This window comes from Nyctibius grandis, chromosome 2, assembly GCF_013368605.1.
Source record: "Nyctibius grandis isolate bNycGra1 chromosome 2, bNycGra1.pri, whole genome shotgun sequence".
In the NCBI taxonomy this organism is placed as follows: Eukaryota; Metazoa; Chordata; class Aves; order Nyctibiiformes; family Nyctibiidae; genus Nyctibius; species Nyctibius grandis.
Window position 1 is genome coordinate 30,646,007 of NC_090659.1, and position 17,757 is coordinate 30,663,763.

At 37.5% G+C, this 17,757-nt stretch overlaps 1 protein-coding gene across 1 annotated transcript in view; it reads left to right on the forward strand.

The window, feature by feature from the left end:
• Positions 1 to 17,757, forward strand: part of DMD (dystrophin) — a 1,374,504-nt gene that overhangs the window by 479,964 nt on the left and 876,783 nt on the right. The window contains 2 exon segments of the mRNA XM_068422827.1: positions 43 to 224; positions 1,218 to 1,340. Of these exon segments, the coding sequence (XP_068278928.1) occupies positions 43 to 224; positions 1,218 to 1,340 (305 nt within the window).

Genomic DNA, 17,757 nt, shown 5'->3' on the forward strand with positions numbered 1-17,757 from the left:
TAATGTGGAAACCGAAATGATGCATGTTAATTTGCCTTCCAGATGTTGCAACTGCCTGTCCAGATAAGAAGTCCATCTTAATGTACTTGACTTCCCTCTTCCAAGTTCTGCCGCAGCAAGTCACCATGGAAGCCATCAGGGAGGTGGAGATGTTGCCACAACACCCAAGGGTCACTAGAGAAGAGCACATACAAGTACATCATCAACAGCGTTTTTCACAAGAAGTGAGTTGTTTCACTTTTCTGCTTTCATCTTGCTGCTCTCAAGTGGTTGTTTCCCTTACCTCACCCATAAGTTTGATGTTAGATGGCCAATGGAAGGCAAAAAACCCGCAGGCATAATGGACAAAGTCTCTTCACCATGGGCAAGTCAAATGTACTTGTCTGCATGAACTATACTTTCGTACTGCTTTTCACCTTGCACCGGGTTGTTTTAAAAGTCACTATACAGCACTAAGTGCTTTGCACTTCTCTTTTACCACACTGGTTGTTTTGATTGTGGAAGAGCACCACAAGGAAGAACATAGAAACTGGGGGAGGTTTTACATTTAAACACAGACATGTATAAACTTTTTTACCTTTTTTAGAGAATAGCAGTTGACATTTCTCCATATTCATGACACATTTTTAGTTTTTTAGCTTTTTATTTACACTGACTTATTTTAAGATCACCTGTCGTCAGCTCACGGTTAGCCTCTCAAAAAGCTCATGTAATACTTGGAATTAACTTATGCTTGTTATGTCAGTTATGATTTTGACTGAAAACGTCGGACAGTCTCTGCTGAAGTGTTTAGTGGATTTTAGGCCTAGTGTACTTGTCTGAATTTAATCTGAATCTTGCTTTTGGGACGCTCAGTCTCTTTTAGAGTACTGAGCAGATGAGTATTGGCTCTGTTTATTCAGGATTTACTACAAGATCACTTGGTTTTTGAGCCTTTGCTTATAAATTATAAAGAATCTTCAATTTACATTGGTATTCTGCTGGTATTGAGTTCTGACAGTTTGTTGCTTTTGGAAAGGATGTCAGACTAAATGAGAGCTTTCCTTAATACTAGCCCAGTTTTGACTGCTGAATACCAACACTGTCCTTGAAAAATATAACTGGTGATGACCTTCTAACTTCTTTTTCTTCACTTACTCTTAAAATCATTACTTTACTTCTATAATCCATGCTCCTATCCATCTCTGTTCTTTCCACCTCTAATTTCTTCTTCATAGGTCACAGTCGGTGTACCCCAGGGACCTTCACCCTCTCCTAAACCGCGGTTCAAAAGTTACGCATATACACAAGCTGTGTATGTCACATCTCCTGACCAAAAAAGGAGGCAGGTTCCTCCACAGGTCTGTCAATATTGTAATTTGTTTTAAAAACTCTTTTATTAAGCTTGTGCTTGGAGTGAAAGAGTCTGTACATTTTGCTTGTACCTGATCTTGATGACCTACTTTTTCCAGGGTTTTTTTTTAACATCTGTCGAGTTATTACTTTTAACTGTGTATTTCAGCATGGCAATAGGCATTATGCTGATTATTAGGGACAAACTGCATTCAAACACTGCTGTTTTAGAATTATAAACTGATTTCTTTGTTATGTTGTTTTTGAAAATAGTACATATATTGCCTTAAAAGAGTATTAGAAGGACAAACCAAACATAAGCTCTATTTGACATCTAATTATTATATTTCTGTCTCAGGTTTGATTATAGAAAAACAAGAACCATTGGCTTTCTGTTGCTTTTCCTAACCCTCATATCTATTAAAGAAAATAGTAAGTGATTATATTTTTCAGGAGGTTACTGTAGTTGGAGAGAAGAGAAAGGGAACATTAAATTCAATATTCTTTATATGACCTGGATTTTTAGATTATAACAGCTGGACATTTTATCACAAATGTCACAGTGCCAACATTCAGGTTAGGGTTTTGTGTTTAGGTTTTTTTGACTTTTAAATAGCTGCAATAGTTTAATAAAACTTGTTCAAGCAGTCCTTATAATGAGCATTTCAGGAGTCAGATTTTTATAACTTTTGACAAGCGTGAGAGTCAAAGGTCATATTGTGTAATGCAACATACTTTCCTTTCATTACTTTGGGAAAAAGAGATCTGCAAGTATTTGGCACTACAGTATGAGTTCTCTTGTGAAGACTTAATTCTGTCTAACCTCTAAAAATTTGTTGCAAAATTACACTTTAATTCAACATCGTGTTTCCAAACCTACTCTTCAAGTGACAGGAATTTTACTGAATAATGACTTCCTTTAAATACTCCAGGAAATAAATTCTGTGCACATAAGCATGAGTCCTGCTACATTATACTAACATCAAATGTGTTGCAGTGATGATTAAAACAACTTTTAAACAAAGTGTTTAAAACTAGTTTAATTGATTTGTTCTACTTAGATACTATACTGTTAATTGAGAATAATGAAGAGTCGTGATACAGCTTTTTTTCTTGAGCTACTTTTATTGTGATTGATTGTGGGTTTTGTCAACACCTCACCATCAAGCGTAATCTACAAGCTCATATAATTGAAGTCAATTCTACAAAATGTAGTTATTAAAATTTAGTAAGAAAATATCATTCTATTATTCAGTTCTCACCTTGTATTCCAGTTTTCAGATTTCACCTTCCTGAATTTGAAAGCTTTGTCTATTACACTTATGCAATAACTACTACTGTAATATTATAATTCTGTCAATTTGAATCTGAAGACCTAACCAGAATTGAGCCCTATTGTGCTAGACCCACAACAAATATTAGCAAATGAAAAGCCTTCACTTAAAAATCCTAAGTGAAAATCACCAGCCACAGTCTTATTATAATCAAGATAAACTTGAATTGCATATAGTACCAATTAATATGCCAATTCAATATATGTACTTCTTAATCAGTGGTAATGATTTTTTTTGCCTCTAGCCAAGTATTTATTGAAAAAAGGCTGTCGTCTAACTATTAAAACAAATTTATAATCCTGGTAAAATAGTGATTGATAATTTTTTCTCTAGATATCCGAAGATGATGTACCTTAATAATCCCATCTATAATAACTAAATCAAATAAGTATTATTTCCTTTTCAGTTCTTAGTAGCCTTCCAATTTTCTGCCAGCTATATTATGATTTTTAGATAATAGTATTGGTATTGCAACTGCCTATAGGATTTTCAGTAAAATCTACTTCTCCAGGAGACTGCATTAAAGAAATCAAGATGAAGTCAACTTTTTTTCCTTGGATTTTGTAATGTTTAGGAAGCTGTCTCTCATTTCCATCTAGTTATCAAAGAAAAATTTCAGTAGATGTAGTTTTCTGTGATCTGCCAGTTTCAACAGTACCTTAGGTGCTATCATCAGGAAGCAAAATTTTCACTAAGTATGTTGGTCTTCTGTTGAAATGTAGGAGTCGTTTTTTCTTTTCAGATCTCTCCAAACTTTCATCTTACAGAACTTCAATATTATAATTTCTCCAAGATAATCAAAGAAGATATGTAGCAACTATCAACAAAAAGTCTTTTACCTGCTTTTCTCTAGAGGTTCTAGCTGCTAAGATTAATCTTAAATGTCATAGTATTTAATTGGGTGATATTTTTAAAGTTCTGCATTTGGAAGAATGGTCAAATAGGTTTTGTAGTCCAAACGTGAGCCAACTGGAACTCAGAAGAAAAACAAATAAAATAACACCTCTTTCCAAAGATTTTGAATATTATCCTGCAAATTTGACCATATATACCATCCATTTACTGTATATGTCAATTGTCAGAAACTGTAAAAATGAAATGAACTATAATTCTCTGAGCACTGTATTGGCAAGAAGGAATAACATTTCCTCTGACACCATCATCTGTCAAAGTCCTTTCCTTTGTATCTACTACCCTTGTCTGTTCTTCTATGTCACATTTTACTGCACTTTCCCCATCTTCACACTTCCTAATACCTTCACAACCTGTATGTCTTTAGATTCACCCTTCCTTTCTGAATTCTTATTGTATTTGTTGCTCAGTAGTATACTTGCAAGGCCTAGTATTCTAGTTGAACAAATTTTGGCCAGACAAGTCTTGCTTTGCTTAACTGTAACATACCTCAGATTCAAAGAAAATCATTGTTCTGCCAACCAATTCACTCGGTGCCTCCTTCTTGTTGAAGCTTGACCACTTCAGGTTGAAGCAGTTAAACCTTTTTAAACACTGTTGCTAACGCTCAGGAAACGTTTTCCTCCTTTACCTCATTTACTTAGAAAGTGTTCATAAAGTCATGCAGATCTTAGGATAGGAATCCACTTCTCAAACCTAAATCCTTGAATTCCCTGTATTAACATTAAGAAAGGCCCAAGAGAAAATACGTATTTTGACAAGTTTCAGATGGCAGTTACTTCTCAGCAATTACAGAAAGCTTGACTGACTTTGCAGCTCTGTATTTTGCCTTGTATCCAGTCTCTGTAATGAGACAGTCTGTCTTGCTTCACTTAGAAAAAAAGGGATCCTCAAGTTAATTTTCTGAGACATTTCAAAATCCCTGTTTAAAATTGCCCTTTCTCTTCTTTTATATTTATGAAAGCCTTTGTTTTTGTTATATTGCTTCATCTCATTGAACACCTGACCAAGAAGAATGATAGTTTTACTTTCTAATTTTTTCCAAAAATGTTTTAGCACAGTAGTTTCTAATATTGATCCAAGGCAAAACTCCTATCTCACTGCCTTCATTTTTACTTACTACCTACTACCTGAACTCCATGGGACATAAAATATACTATCTAAACTGAACGAAAACAGAGCTTTCTTTTACTTAAAGGCTGTGATCTAAATACTGTCCTGTTTACCTTGTGGTAAAGTGCCCTTTAGAGAGGCGTCAGAAGAGAAATCTCGTAGATTAAAGTACAACCAGGTAGAATTTTATTTTCAACTTCTTGGTAATATTTCTAAGGTAAGACACTCAGCGCAGAAAATATCCGATTGTCAGCATTGAGTATTCATATTGGATTTATAGGATAATTTAAAGTAGAGGTCAAGAAACTTCAGAATTATCTGCACATTTCATCACAAGATTTGATGGATATAATTTGGTCAACGAGTATAACCGTAGTCCCAGTTGTTAGCCTAGGTGTTCTCTTTTAGATAGAAACTTTCTGCATTCAGAAAGCTAAAAACTGTTTCTGCAGAGCTAAGTAAGATCCCTAAGATTCAGACTAACTGTAATAAAATAGCAAAATCCATCACCAGAGGTCAGAACAAGGAGATGCAGAGATGGAAAAGTGAAGCTAAGAGCAAGTCTTTTAGATTTCTTAGGGAGCTCTCCTGAATGAGCTCTTGAGTGGACTGAGGTGCAAGATGGATGTTCATTTCCTCACTTTGGCTCCTGGGCATTGGAATTTCAAAATTTTAAGGCTGATTAAGAAAAACGGAAAGAAAAAGTAACAATAGTACTTCCTTTCTTACTTTCTCTGTCTTTTCTGAATATAATTTTGTCAAAGATGAGACTACCATTTCCTCTTAGATAGATACTGTATCAATCTTTTGTGGGATTGCTGGGTTCTATTTAAATACAAATAACAGGGAGACTGTCAAACATTTTAATACTTAGCTTATGCATTCAGTGATTTTGAAAGATGTAGTGAGCGTTGATTTCAACTCCATATATAGAAATACTGCATTTACTTGAGTATTCACCTTTGTTATTTCATCTGATTTAAAAGATGGGTTCACATTTGCAGTCTCTCATGACACCTAGTTAAACCTTTGAAATGCAAAAAATTGAAGACAGAACTCATATCTCTTGGAAAACCTTTCAGTTTAACAGGAGACTTTACCACACAAAAGCAATTTAAAGTATTTGTCCAGAGATAAAACTATAGCATCATTCCAAACAGCATTATTATTACATGGTTACTAGTCTCTGTATATCAGATGAACTTCTCAATAATATGATAAAATTTTCATAATTTCAGATAGCATTACTTTATTTTAAAGCTTAGTTTATTAACAATTTTTCTTACTGATTAATTTATCTAGATTTGACATTAATAAAATCAAAAAGACAGCAAAGATGAGATTGACTACTTCATGTTAGTCTAATCATATTTTCATGCCTGCAGCTGAGAATTATCAATAGCACGAGGGAAAAAAAAAACCACAAAGAAATACTGCAATGCTGATATAGCAGCAGCACCGTATTTTGTTCATGTGCTCAGGAACAGGAGAGAAAGCTTGCGCCAGAGCCTACTCTTTCTCAACAGCTTTGCTGGCCCTCATCACCAAGACAAGCTTCCTTGACCCCAGTAGCTTTGTCTCAGCTTTCTCTGCCTGATTTTCTGCAGAATGTCAGGGAATTCATTCGTTTTAACATATAATAGCTTTCAGAGGATTATCTGAAGTGTTGGTTAAATGTACGTGAATATGATGAAAAACAGTAAGTATTGCATTTTCTAGTTAGAACTACCTCTGGTGAGTGTTAATTGCACAACTTCTGTATAATTTAACTAAATTTCCTATGCTGTGTTACACCATCACATGGTTGAAATTTATTTAGCTAAAGTAAAACTGAATAGCATTTTAAAATAAGATAGATTTAAAAAATGCATAAAAGATATGCATTGTGCCCTTGAAATGCCTGTGCCCAAGCGTAGCTGTAATTTTGAGGAATTAATTAGCTTCATGTTTTGCTCTATTAGAAAATGGTAAAGATTTCTGTGGATAAACCCTTTGTGTCCTCAGGTGCATCTAATACTCTTCATGGTAAAATCTAAAATATTTTGGTGCATGCAAATGGTTTTGTGTTTAAAATGCAAAAGATTGATCTTGAGAAGTGAATGAATAGAGTTAAGTGCCCACTCCCTTAGAGAATCAATGGGAGGTTCTGTTTCCTGATTGTCTTTTTGCCCAAATCATTACTCTGTGAGAAAAGGGATAACCATTTTTTCCCCTGTATTTATAACAATAGCATTAGATTTGTATGTTGTCAGGGTCTGTAGGAAATGCCATGGATTGTTAGTTCACATTTGTACAGCAGGCAAGTCTGTGTGTCTACTTGAAGTAGTGACCTTAGAAAAGGCCAGATTCCTTATCTCTACTGATCATCAAAGTGCTGGTTTCTTTGTTCCCCCAGTGATTTTCATGCAACAGAAACTGCAACATGTACTTTGTGGTTTTGGTGTGCATGTACAGACTTCAAGTACAAGTACACAAAGGAAGATATTAATAGATTTTTTCATGTTCATTCCAAACAGCATTCCCGGCATTTGTCTCTGCATATACAGTACTATTAAGGAATTTGCTTTATAATTTTCTGAAATTTAAAAGTATTCTAAGCAATATCATTATTATGTGTGTTGGCCTGAGGTGATCAGTGAGCTAAGGGGAGAAGTAGGAAGAGATAATACCTTTTAAAAGACGAATACATTTGGGGCAGGGGAAAACGGACACGTTTTTAGATGTTCAAACCTTCTTCAGAAATTCCACTCCTCAAAGCACAATAAAAAGTAGCAAAAATGAGAACTTCAAAAATATAAAAATTGTATGGAACAATATGGTGTTTGGAATTTATCCACACTCTTTCTACAGAAAGCATTTGTTTTATTAGAACTTAGTTTAGCTGGAGCAAAGAAATAATACATATATTTTGATGGAGGAAAACATTCTTAAAAATGCCAAAGGAAATTTTAGTTGCCTGATAGTGATGTCATTAGAGTGGAAAAGGCGGTTTAAATAAACTGTGGATGATGTAGTGAGGCATCAAACTTTAAAAACTTATTTTTTTTTAAAAAGGGTAGAAAATAGAATTTATGGTTTTAAAAGATCAAAGTTATTAATATAAAAGAGTAACACTCTTATAGAATGAGTTCTGCAAAGTGTTTTTCAAGTCATTTGGAAAATATATTAAAATAAAGTACGTTTACCCCCCAAGCATGAATAAGACATAAGAATAAAGATCATATTTTATGTGTCATTCCTCAAGAGAAATAAAAACCCAGGAAATTTCACCTGAACACATGAAAACACTTTTTCACTGTGAGGGTAGTCAAACACTGACATAGGTTGCGCAGAGAGGTTTGTCAAGTCTCAATCCTGGGAGATTTTCAAAACCTGACTGGACATGGTTGTGAGAAACCTGCTCTAGGTGACGCTGCTCTGCTTGAGCAGGTGGCTGGACTAGATGATCTCAAGAGGTCCCTCCCAACCTCAATGATTTAGTGGTGGTGGTGGTCTAATCATAGCTTCACACACATTAGCATGTGTGTTTAAATGAAGTCTAAACCACAAAAAGTATACACAGGTGAAAATACAATGTGCAAGTTTCTTGTTTGATATTTTATATAGACCATGTTCTAGGCTTATATTTTTGTACCTTCTTTATTTCTCCTATAATCTTTCACATTTATTTCTCTCTTTGGTATTTATCATCCTAGCTAACATAACAATATATGCAGCTTCTACCAAAACTACATTTTCATCTTCATTTGAACAAAATAGCAGTTGACTTGTGTACCATTGGTCCAGTACACTGTTTGTGTCAGCTTCTGAGTTGGTTTCTTACATGTTAGGGTTGATATTTCTTCAGTGTAGAAGTATATAAAATAAGTTTTGCTACCTTTCTTTTTGAGAGAAAGTCTTCTCTGCGTTTGAAATATTTTTCTCATGCTTTGTTCAGTGAAGAACACATCTCAATTTCAGCTTTATCTTTTTTGCACAAACAAAGCATATCTAATATTGATTTGTCTTCATTTTGTATACTGAACCTTTGCTTCTGGAGTATTAACAAAGGAATTCCAAAAATAATTCTGTTCTCTGTCAGAAACAAACAAAAAACCTAAAACAGAAAAGGGAGAAGGGGGAGAGAGAGAGAGCAGAGATAAGAAGCTATAAAGATGTTATTTCCTTTAAAAACTAAAAAACCCCATCACGCATACACTGATTGTGTCAGAGATCACATACACGGGGCAGCAGCTTCAGATGCAAGTCAACGACTATCAGTGAGACAAGGGGAGGATGAAATGGAACAAGAAATTGACTATCTATTATGGGATTAATAGTAGAGGTGGCATGCTTCCTGTGTGCATACTATGCTTCTGCACAGTTTATGCTGAGATGTTGTTCTGTTCAGTATAGCCTGTTGGCTATTTCTTTCATACACTTAACATTCCATACACTTAACAAGTGAACTTCATTGTTGAGGTGTTATACATCTAAGGAGAGAGTAACAATTTCATTATTAACTTTTACTTTTTACATCGTCTAAGAAAATAAGCTTGTTTTTTTCCTCTCGTATAATAGCATCCTCATTACTGAGTGAGTGTGTTGAGTCTCTTTGCATAAAACCTGGCTAATTTAAAGTGTGTTTGGTTTCTGGTTTTTTGTTTGTTTTTAGTCTTCAATGTAACTTTTCCCTAGGATGATCATTCAATAAAGTTAGCAGCATTCCACTAATGTAGATTATCCTTTCTTGAGACCAGGAAGGGGACTAGGAGATAGGTCTAGATTGATAGTACATTGTCAGAACTCAGCAAGGGACTTTTTGTTGCTTTCCTGGATGTCTTTTGTACTCCGGGGATCAGAGTTGCTGCCTTTCCCTTTGGGTCAGTGTTAATCGATCAGCCCACTCCAGAAGCAATTGTTATCACTTGATAGCCATCCAGCAGTCATTACTTAATCAGGTGATGCTTTTAGTTTTTCTCTAGAGAAAAGCTACCTGTATCACAAATGCATAAACTTGTCTGCTTCTTGAACGGTTCCGTTAAGTTTTCATTGCTACTGTTTTCATTATGCAACTGCTCTGTTGATTCATGAAGGCTTGTACTGAGAAGGCTATCAATGGCTAGCTGCTTTTCACACTTAAAGTGGATTCTTTGCTATTCTGGATACAAACAGCTCCTGGTCATACACTTTTTAAAAAAATGCTTTGGTTGTTTAAAGTGTACTAGAGTTTATATCTCACGTAGTCACAGTGAACTGAACGATGAAATACTTTTTGCAATTTCAGAGCAGAAATCCACTAGAGTTAAAGAGACTCTTAAGTGCTACACTTTGAAGTGTTTGAAGGATTTGTATTTTTGTTGTATTTAATTTATCCTCTTCTTTTCTGTCCTTTGACTCCAGTGGTATGGTGTTGGTGACCTAATGTAATGTGTGAGATTTGGGCTCTTTCATATGGGACCAGTGGTCCATCCACCTTGATTAGCTGGACAGAACAGTGCTGCTGACTGAAATATTTGAAGAATTTTTTAGGTGGTGTTATGGTATGCAACTCAGTTTTCTGGTAAATTGTACAAAGATGTTTTGGCAGTGGTATATCACATCAACAGGAACTATTTAGTTTCAATTATCTGAAGTAAGAGGCACACATCTTTTAATTCAACTTAAATTTTTTTCTCATTTCACTGCTATAAAAGTTTGAAAGCAGAAGTATAACATAACTTTTTAATAAAAAATAACTGTCTCTTAAAGCAAAAGTGATTTAAGAGACATGCCAGACTATATATATCAATAGGCAGAAATATATATGATAATTTCATAACACTTTTTTTTTCAGTTGATAGTGCAATTTGCAGATGTTGAACTGATTATTTGTCTTAGTCTTAGGGTGAAGGCTTTAAGTTAAGCGTATCCAATCCAATATAAAACAGTAATTATAAGCAGTTTTGTTTGGTTTTTAGACAGAAAATATGAATTTTTCAATTTTATATATTTTTTACTACTAGCATTTCATAAAAAAGAGGCTGACACTAATTATATGCACAGAAAATAAGCTAGTGGAAATGTGTGCTATGTGTAGAAACCATTAGGAGAAATGCAATGTTCCTGTACTCAGTATTAGTTTACTAGGAGTAACTTGTTTAACAGTAGGATCAAAAAATAGAAATTCTACAACATTGTGTCCATTGTAAAAGGTATTGAGGTGTGATAACAATAAATGTCTACATGATTGCGTAGGTTTTCCCACCTGAATTACATGTGCAAATATTGTGAGGAATAAGAAATTAATTCCACTGCACAATATATGTGGTATGTTACTCCAGCCCCTTTATGTCACTGTGCACTCCTCAGTATAATTACCTTTTTAAAAACGTTCTCTAATCTACTTATAATTATCCATTCCTTTTCAGAACACATTGTTTCCTTCCAATATCTGTGATCTTAAAAATTAGCTTCATTATTTCTCTGACCTCATTTATTCCTACTCATGTTCTTAATCACAATGCTCTTGTATCTTCTCTGTATCACCAAGTAAATCCTTCCTCTGTTATGCCATGCCATGTTTTTCTACTTCTAGTCTTTTCCTGACTCTCCTGTCTCTTTTAAATTCAGTCTCAAAATCATTCTCTGCTGCGTTGATGGCTTTTAAACTAAATTTTAACAACTCATTCATGTTCAGCCTCCTAATTTTCCCATTTTTAACTTCTCTTTTCACTGTTCAGCCTTTTTTCTAGCTTTGTTCTCATTCTGTGAACATGTACGATGGCTGCTGCAATGGATATTTTATTTAATACCTACAGTTTATAGCCATGTGTTATGACATTTTATTAAATATGAGTACATTTCTGTATGATATATGGAAGTATAATATTTCTTGGCAAAATTTCACCTTTAAAGCACCTGTAATTCTTTTCTACCACATGAGGGATGTCAGGCAAACGTATCTGATGAAGTATGTATGGATTCAAGACTCTGATACTCATTTAAAGAACTAAAATAGTTAATTTAGTTCTAGGAGAATGTAACTAAAAAAAAACAAAACCAAAAACATCAACAAGTTCCAGAACTAAGAAATTGCTTTTTGCCAGATCTCAACTGGAAAGGGGAAAAGTGGAAGATTAAAAGGAAGTGTTGAGGAAGAAAGAGCAAATGCAGAGAATATGGCTACAAAACAATACATTTCTAATGTACTTTTTAAACTGACAATTTCTGAATTATTAGTGTCTGTTAAAGAATTTAGTAGCTATACAACTGCACATCAGTTGTACATTGTCTCTATAATGAGAATTTAGATCCCTGTAATTCACTGTTCCTGAGGTATGCTTTCATGCCCACCTCATTAGTAATTATATCTGAGTAGTGATTTTAATTAAGCAAATTCCCTCTTAACAGAATCTGAAGGTCAGTTCAGACCACAAGTTACCTCACTGAAGTTACATTTTTGCTTAATAAACATGTCTTATATTCTAGCCAGTTAACTGACGTATAATTTAATATGAACTGCAAACATAAATGTATGAGAGAATCACAGAATCAACCAGGTTGGAAGAGACCTCAGGGATCATCGAGTCCAACCGTTGCCCTTACACCACCCTGTCAACTAGACCATGGCACTAAGTGCCATGTCCAGTCTTTTCTTAAACACATCCAGAGATGGTGACTCCACCACCTCCCTGGGCAGCCCATTCCAATGTCTAATAACCCTTTCTGTAAAGAAATTCTTCCTAATGTCCAACCTGAACCTCCCCTGGCGAAGCTTGAGGCTGTGCCCTCTTGTCCTATCGCTAGTTGCCCGGGAGAAGAAGCCAACTCCCACTTCACTACAACCTCCCTTCAGGTAGTTGTAGACTGCAATAAGGTCACCTCTGAGCCTCCTCTTCTCCAGGCTAAACAACCCCAGCTCCCTCAGCCGTTCCTCATAGGTCAGACCCTCCAGACCCTTCACCAGCTTGGTCGCCCTCTTCTGGACTCGCTCCAACACCTCAACATCTTTCTTGAAGTGCGGGGCCCAGAACTGGACACAGTACTCAAGATGCGGCCTCACCAGTGCCGAGTAGAGAGGGACGATCACTTCCCTAGACCGGCTGGCTACACTATTCCTAATAGAGGCCAGGATGCCATTGGCCTTCTGGGCCACCTGGGCACACTGCTGGCTCATGTTTAGCTGGCTGTCTATCAGCACCCCCAGGTCTCTTTCCACCGGGCTGCTTTCTAACCACTCTTCCCCCAGCCTGTAGTGCTGCATGGGGTTGTTGTGGCCGAAGTGTAAGACCCGACACTTGTTCTTGTTGAACCGCATGCCGTTGGTCTCGGCCCATCTATCTAACTTGTCCAAATCCCTCTGTAGGGCCTTCTTACCCTCCAGCAGATTGACACTCCCACCCAGCTTGGTGTCATCTGCAAATTTGCTGAGGGTGCACTCAATCCCTATATCTAGATCATCTATAAAGACATTGAACAGCACCGGCCCCAGAACTGAGCCCTGGGGAACACTGCTAGTGACCGGCCGCCAGTTGGACTTTGCCCCATTCACCACCACTCTCTGGGCTCGGCCATCCAGCCAGTTTTTAACCCATTGAAGAGTCCACCCATCCAAGCCCCGGGCAGCCAGTTTGTCCAGGAGGATGCTGTGGGAGACAGTGTCGAATGCCTTACTGAAGTCTAGATAGACTACATCCACAGCCCTGCCCTCATCTACTAAGCGGGTCACTTTGTCATAGAAGGAGACCAGGTTGGTCGAGCAGGACCTGCCTTTCATGAATCCATGTTGGCTGGCCCCGATGCCCCAATTGTCCTGCATGTGCCGTGTAAAGGCACTCAGGATGATCTGTTCCATCACCTTGCCTGGCACCGAGGTCAGGCTGACAGGCCTATAGTTCCCTGGATCATCCTTCCAACCCTTCTTGTAGATGGGCGTTACGTTTGCTAATTTCCAGTCAGCTGGAACTTCTCCAGTTAACCAGGACTGCCAGTAGATAATCGAGAGTGGTTTGGCAAGTTTGTTTGCCAGTTCCTTCATTACTCTGGGGTGAATCCCATCCGGGCCCATAGCCTTGTGTGTGTCCAACTGGCACAGCAGGTCACTAACCATCTCCTCCTGGATCCTGGGAGGTTCACACAGCCCCCCGTCCCTAACTTCAGGCTCTGGGGGCCGAGTCTCCTGAGGACAACCGGTCTTGACATTAAAGACCGAGGCAAAGAAGGCATTGAGCACCTCTGCCTTTTCCTCATCCCCTGACACTACACTACCCTCCTCATTCAGCAAGTGGTGGAGGCTCTCCTTGACCCTCCTTTTGCTGTTGATGTATTTGTAAAAGCTTTTTTTGTTATCTTTGACTGTAGCAGCCAAATTGAGCTCTAATTGAGCTTTGGCCCTTCTAATCTTCTGCCTACACGACCTGGCCACGTCCCTATAGACCTCCCAAGTTACCCGACCCTTCTTCCAGAGCAAGTAGGCTCTCTTTTTTTCCTTAAGTTCTAGTCTAAGTTCCCTGTTTAACCAGGCCGGTCTTTTTCCCTGACGGCTTGCCTTCCTACACACTGGGACAGCCTGCTCCTGAATATTTAGCAATTCCCTTTTGAAGCATGTCCAGCCTTCCTGGACTCCTTTGCCCTCCAGGACCGATTCCCAAGGGACTCGGTCCACCAGCCTCTTAAACAGGCTAAAGTCAGCCCGCCAGAAATCTAAGGCAGGATTTCTACTCTTGCCCCTCCTTACTTCCCCCACTATCGAAAACTCTTAACATTTCGTGGTCGCTACTCCCAAGACGGCCACCGAACCTCACATCTCCCACTAGTCCTTCTCTATTCACAAACAACAGGTCAAGCAGGGCCCCTCCTCTAGTGGGCTCATTTACGACTTGCGTGAGGAAGTTGTCCTCCACACATTCTAGGAACCTCCTAGATTGCTTCCTCTCTGCCATGTTGTATTTCCAGCAGACATCTGGCAAGTTGAAGTCGCCCACGAGTACAAGGGCCGGCGACCGGGCGGCCTCTGACAGCCGCTTGTAAAACGCCTCATCCGCCTGCTCATCCTGGTTGGGTGGTCTATAACAGACTCCCACCGTAATGTCCTTCCTGCCGACCTTCCCCCTGATCTTCACCCATAAACATTCAACCTTGTCATCCTCACCATCTTCCTCAATTTCAACACAGTCCAAGCACTCCCTAACATATAGCGCTACCCCACCGCCTCTCCTGCTTCGCCTGTCCCTCTTAAAGAGCTTATAGCCATCCATAGTTGCACTCCAGTCATGAGAGTCATCCCACCACGTTTCTGTGATGGCAACCACATCATAACCTTTCTGCTGTACAGTGGCTTCTAGCTCTTCCTGTTTGTTGCCCATACTGCGTGCATTGGTGTAAACACACTTCAGCTGGGCTAGCGGCCTTGCCCCCGACACAGGCCTGTCACCCCTAGGTTTATTTGTGGCTGCCCTGGTCTTATCCCCCTCCCCCATCGAACCTAGTTTAAAGACCTTTTAACCAGCCCTGCCAACTTCTGGGCCATAACCCTTTTCCCCTTCTGACTCAGCTGTTCCCCATCCGGCATAAGCAGGCCGGTGCCATGAAAGCCGCCCCGTGGTCAACAAACCCAAAAATCCCACCTACGGCACCTGGGATTTTGGGTTTGTTGACCACGGGGCGGCTTTCATGGCACCGGGCCTGCTTATGCCGGATGGGGAACAGCTGAGTCAGAAGGGGAAAAGGGATAATGGGGAAAAGAATAATGGTCTTCAGAATATATTTGTATGTAGCTATTTTAGGATGCCTTTGTTTCATCATCTCAAAATAACAATGGGATATAATTTGTATCTGCAAGAGAATAAATAATAAGGTTCTATTAATTCATTATATATACTACTCTCTCTATATATAAACTAGTAGCATGCTATCCCTGAAATACCAATTATGGGCTGATATTTCTCTTGTACGTCAGAAGCATTTTTCATGCCAAAAACTTTCAAAGTAGCATGTGGAAATATATATAGCAGCAAAAACATTTGACCTACAAAACAGATTATTTGAAAGCTTTCTACGGTGCTTCTGTTACCCTAAGATGTTTGGGTTTGCATGTGAATTCACAATGCAATGTTTGACTCAACAGTTCCTAACTGACAGTTACAATATTGTATTTCAGTTACAAAAAGATGCAGTTATTTTTCTTGAAGATAATTTCTTTTATTTATTTTTTAATTTCCTACTTCACATTTTTCTTTATTCTGAGAGGGGAAGAAACAGCACCAGATTGACAGTATAATTATGAAATGTGGGCGAGAAAGGCAGTCAATAAACAGCTTAAGCAAGAATAACTGATAGTAATCTAGACATCTTTAGTTCTTCTGTTTCTCATATCATGGAATTTTGCAGGATCTCTTACAAACTGCCAAGTTAATGTTAAGGTATGGAGCATGAAAATACAGTAATTTCTGCTTTTGTACACCTCCAGATAAACTTCAGAGCCTCTGTAGTAGGTCTATGTGACAAGAGAATATTTTTAATTAGGCAGAGCAAAGGGTTTTTCTTCCAGCATTGTATCTTGTTCCCAGCAGTGACCAATAATGGATACACAGGAACAGGAAAAGAGGTAGGACTGATGAAAAGTGTTGAAACATCTGTGTGTTCTCACCTGCCTCTGATTTGTGGCTCAGAAATTTCCTGAGCTGGAGGTGTTATCTTTATATTTAACAGTCCTTAGTGGATTTTTATCCTGTTCTTCCGTCCAGTTGCTTGTCTTTGTAAACATTTAGCAAAGCTTTTATATAGTTTTCAGTATGTCCAGAAATACTTCCTGATAGTTCCTGCTCTTATTATCTATTGAAAATATTTTTAATGTTTTCTTTATTATTACCTGATTTATAAACCTGAGGTGCATTCAGAAGAGGAAAAAAACTCTATTACAAGATGATTGCTTATCATTCAATCTCATTTCCAGCTTTTGATTTATTATTCAGAGCATGTAGTTACAAGCAAAGTAGTCACGCTACAGAATTTGAAAAAAACATTAAATCACTTGAACCTCTTCTGCAACAGCTCTTTTGTCAGCTTTTAATTTTAAATTGAAAATCTGTTCTTTGAAGTGTCTTCTGTTGAAGGAGAGCCTCTTTAACAGAAGCTAAAATATATTTAGGAAAAGTTTAAGCAAAATAAGGATAAACCACATAAGAGCCGTGAATGGGGTATGCAGCCTATTCAAGCAAATTTGACTATTTATTATTTTAGATGACTTTGCAAAACCGCCTGTTTAAATAATGCCTTCCAACTATAGTAGCATGTAATATTGAATACTCTGAAATCTCCAAGACCTCAACCTCAACTTCACAGAAACTAATTAGTGTGTCCACTAATTGGCTCTTGTCCCAGAGTCTTTATTTCGCAAAAGAAAGAGAGTCATATTGTAGATGTATCTCTTTATAGTTAATTGCTCTTGCTAGTCACGCTTTTGAAGGCATTTTGATATTGTACTATGTAATTATATAAAAAGAGTTGTGGAGTTGAATATTCTTATTATGAAGACTAGATGGTCTTTAATGAAGATCTTGATGAGAACTATCATGGCTTAGTAGTCCAAAATAGTAGCAGGATTGTAGTGATTAAAATAAGCTGAGAAATGATCTTCATTTTCTTATGTTAGAAAACAGTATAGATTATGACTGTGATATATTTAAGGTTATGGCTTGGATTAAATTTTACAAAATATGCTTCTTAATTAGTTGCCTTTGCTGGTTAAAACTCACAGAAAATAAAGCTAAATGCAGTGCAGAATACAGGTCAATTAAGATAAGATTGGTATGGTTGCAATTCTGCAAAGAAAGCTTGTTAAAATTTTGTCGTTGCAGGCTATTTTGTCTTCTCATCTTTATACTGTAGGAGTTTTTGCTCCCTATGTACCTCTATGACAGTGTCTTTGCTAATATGGATTTTGATCTGAGGGAGCAGACTTTAATGGAAAGTAGTACTCTGGCATGAAAATCTATGCATTTTCAAAGATCTATAGGTTCATCGCATACATGTGTTCTAAACCAATTAATTTATTGATTTTAATGTGACTTCTATGCTGAAATTCAGCAATAGCTTTAGTTTCATC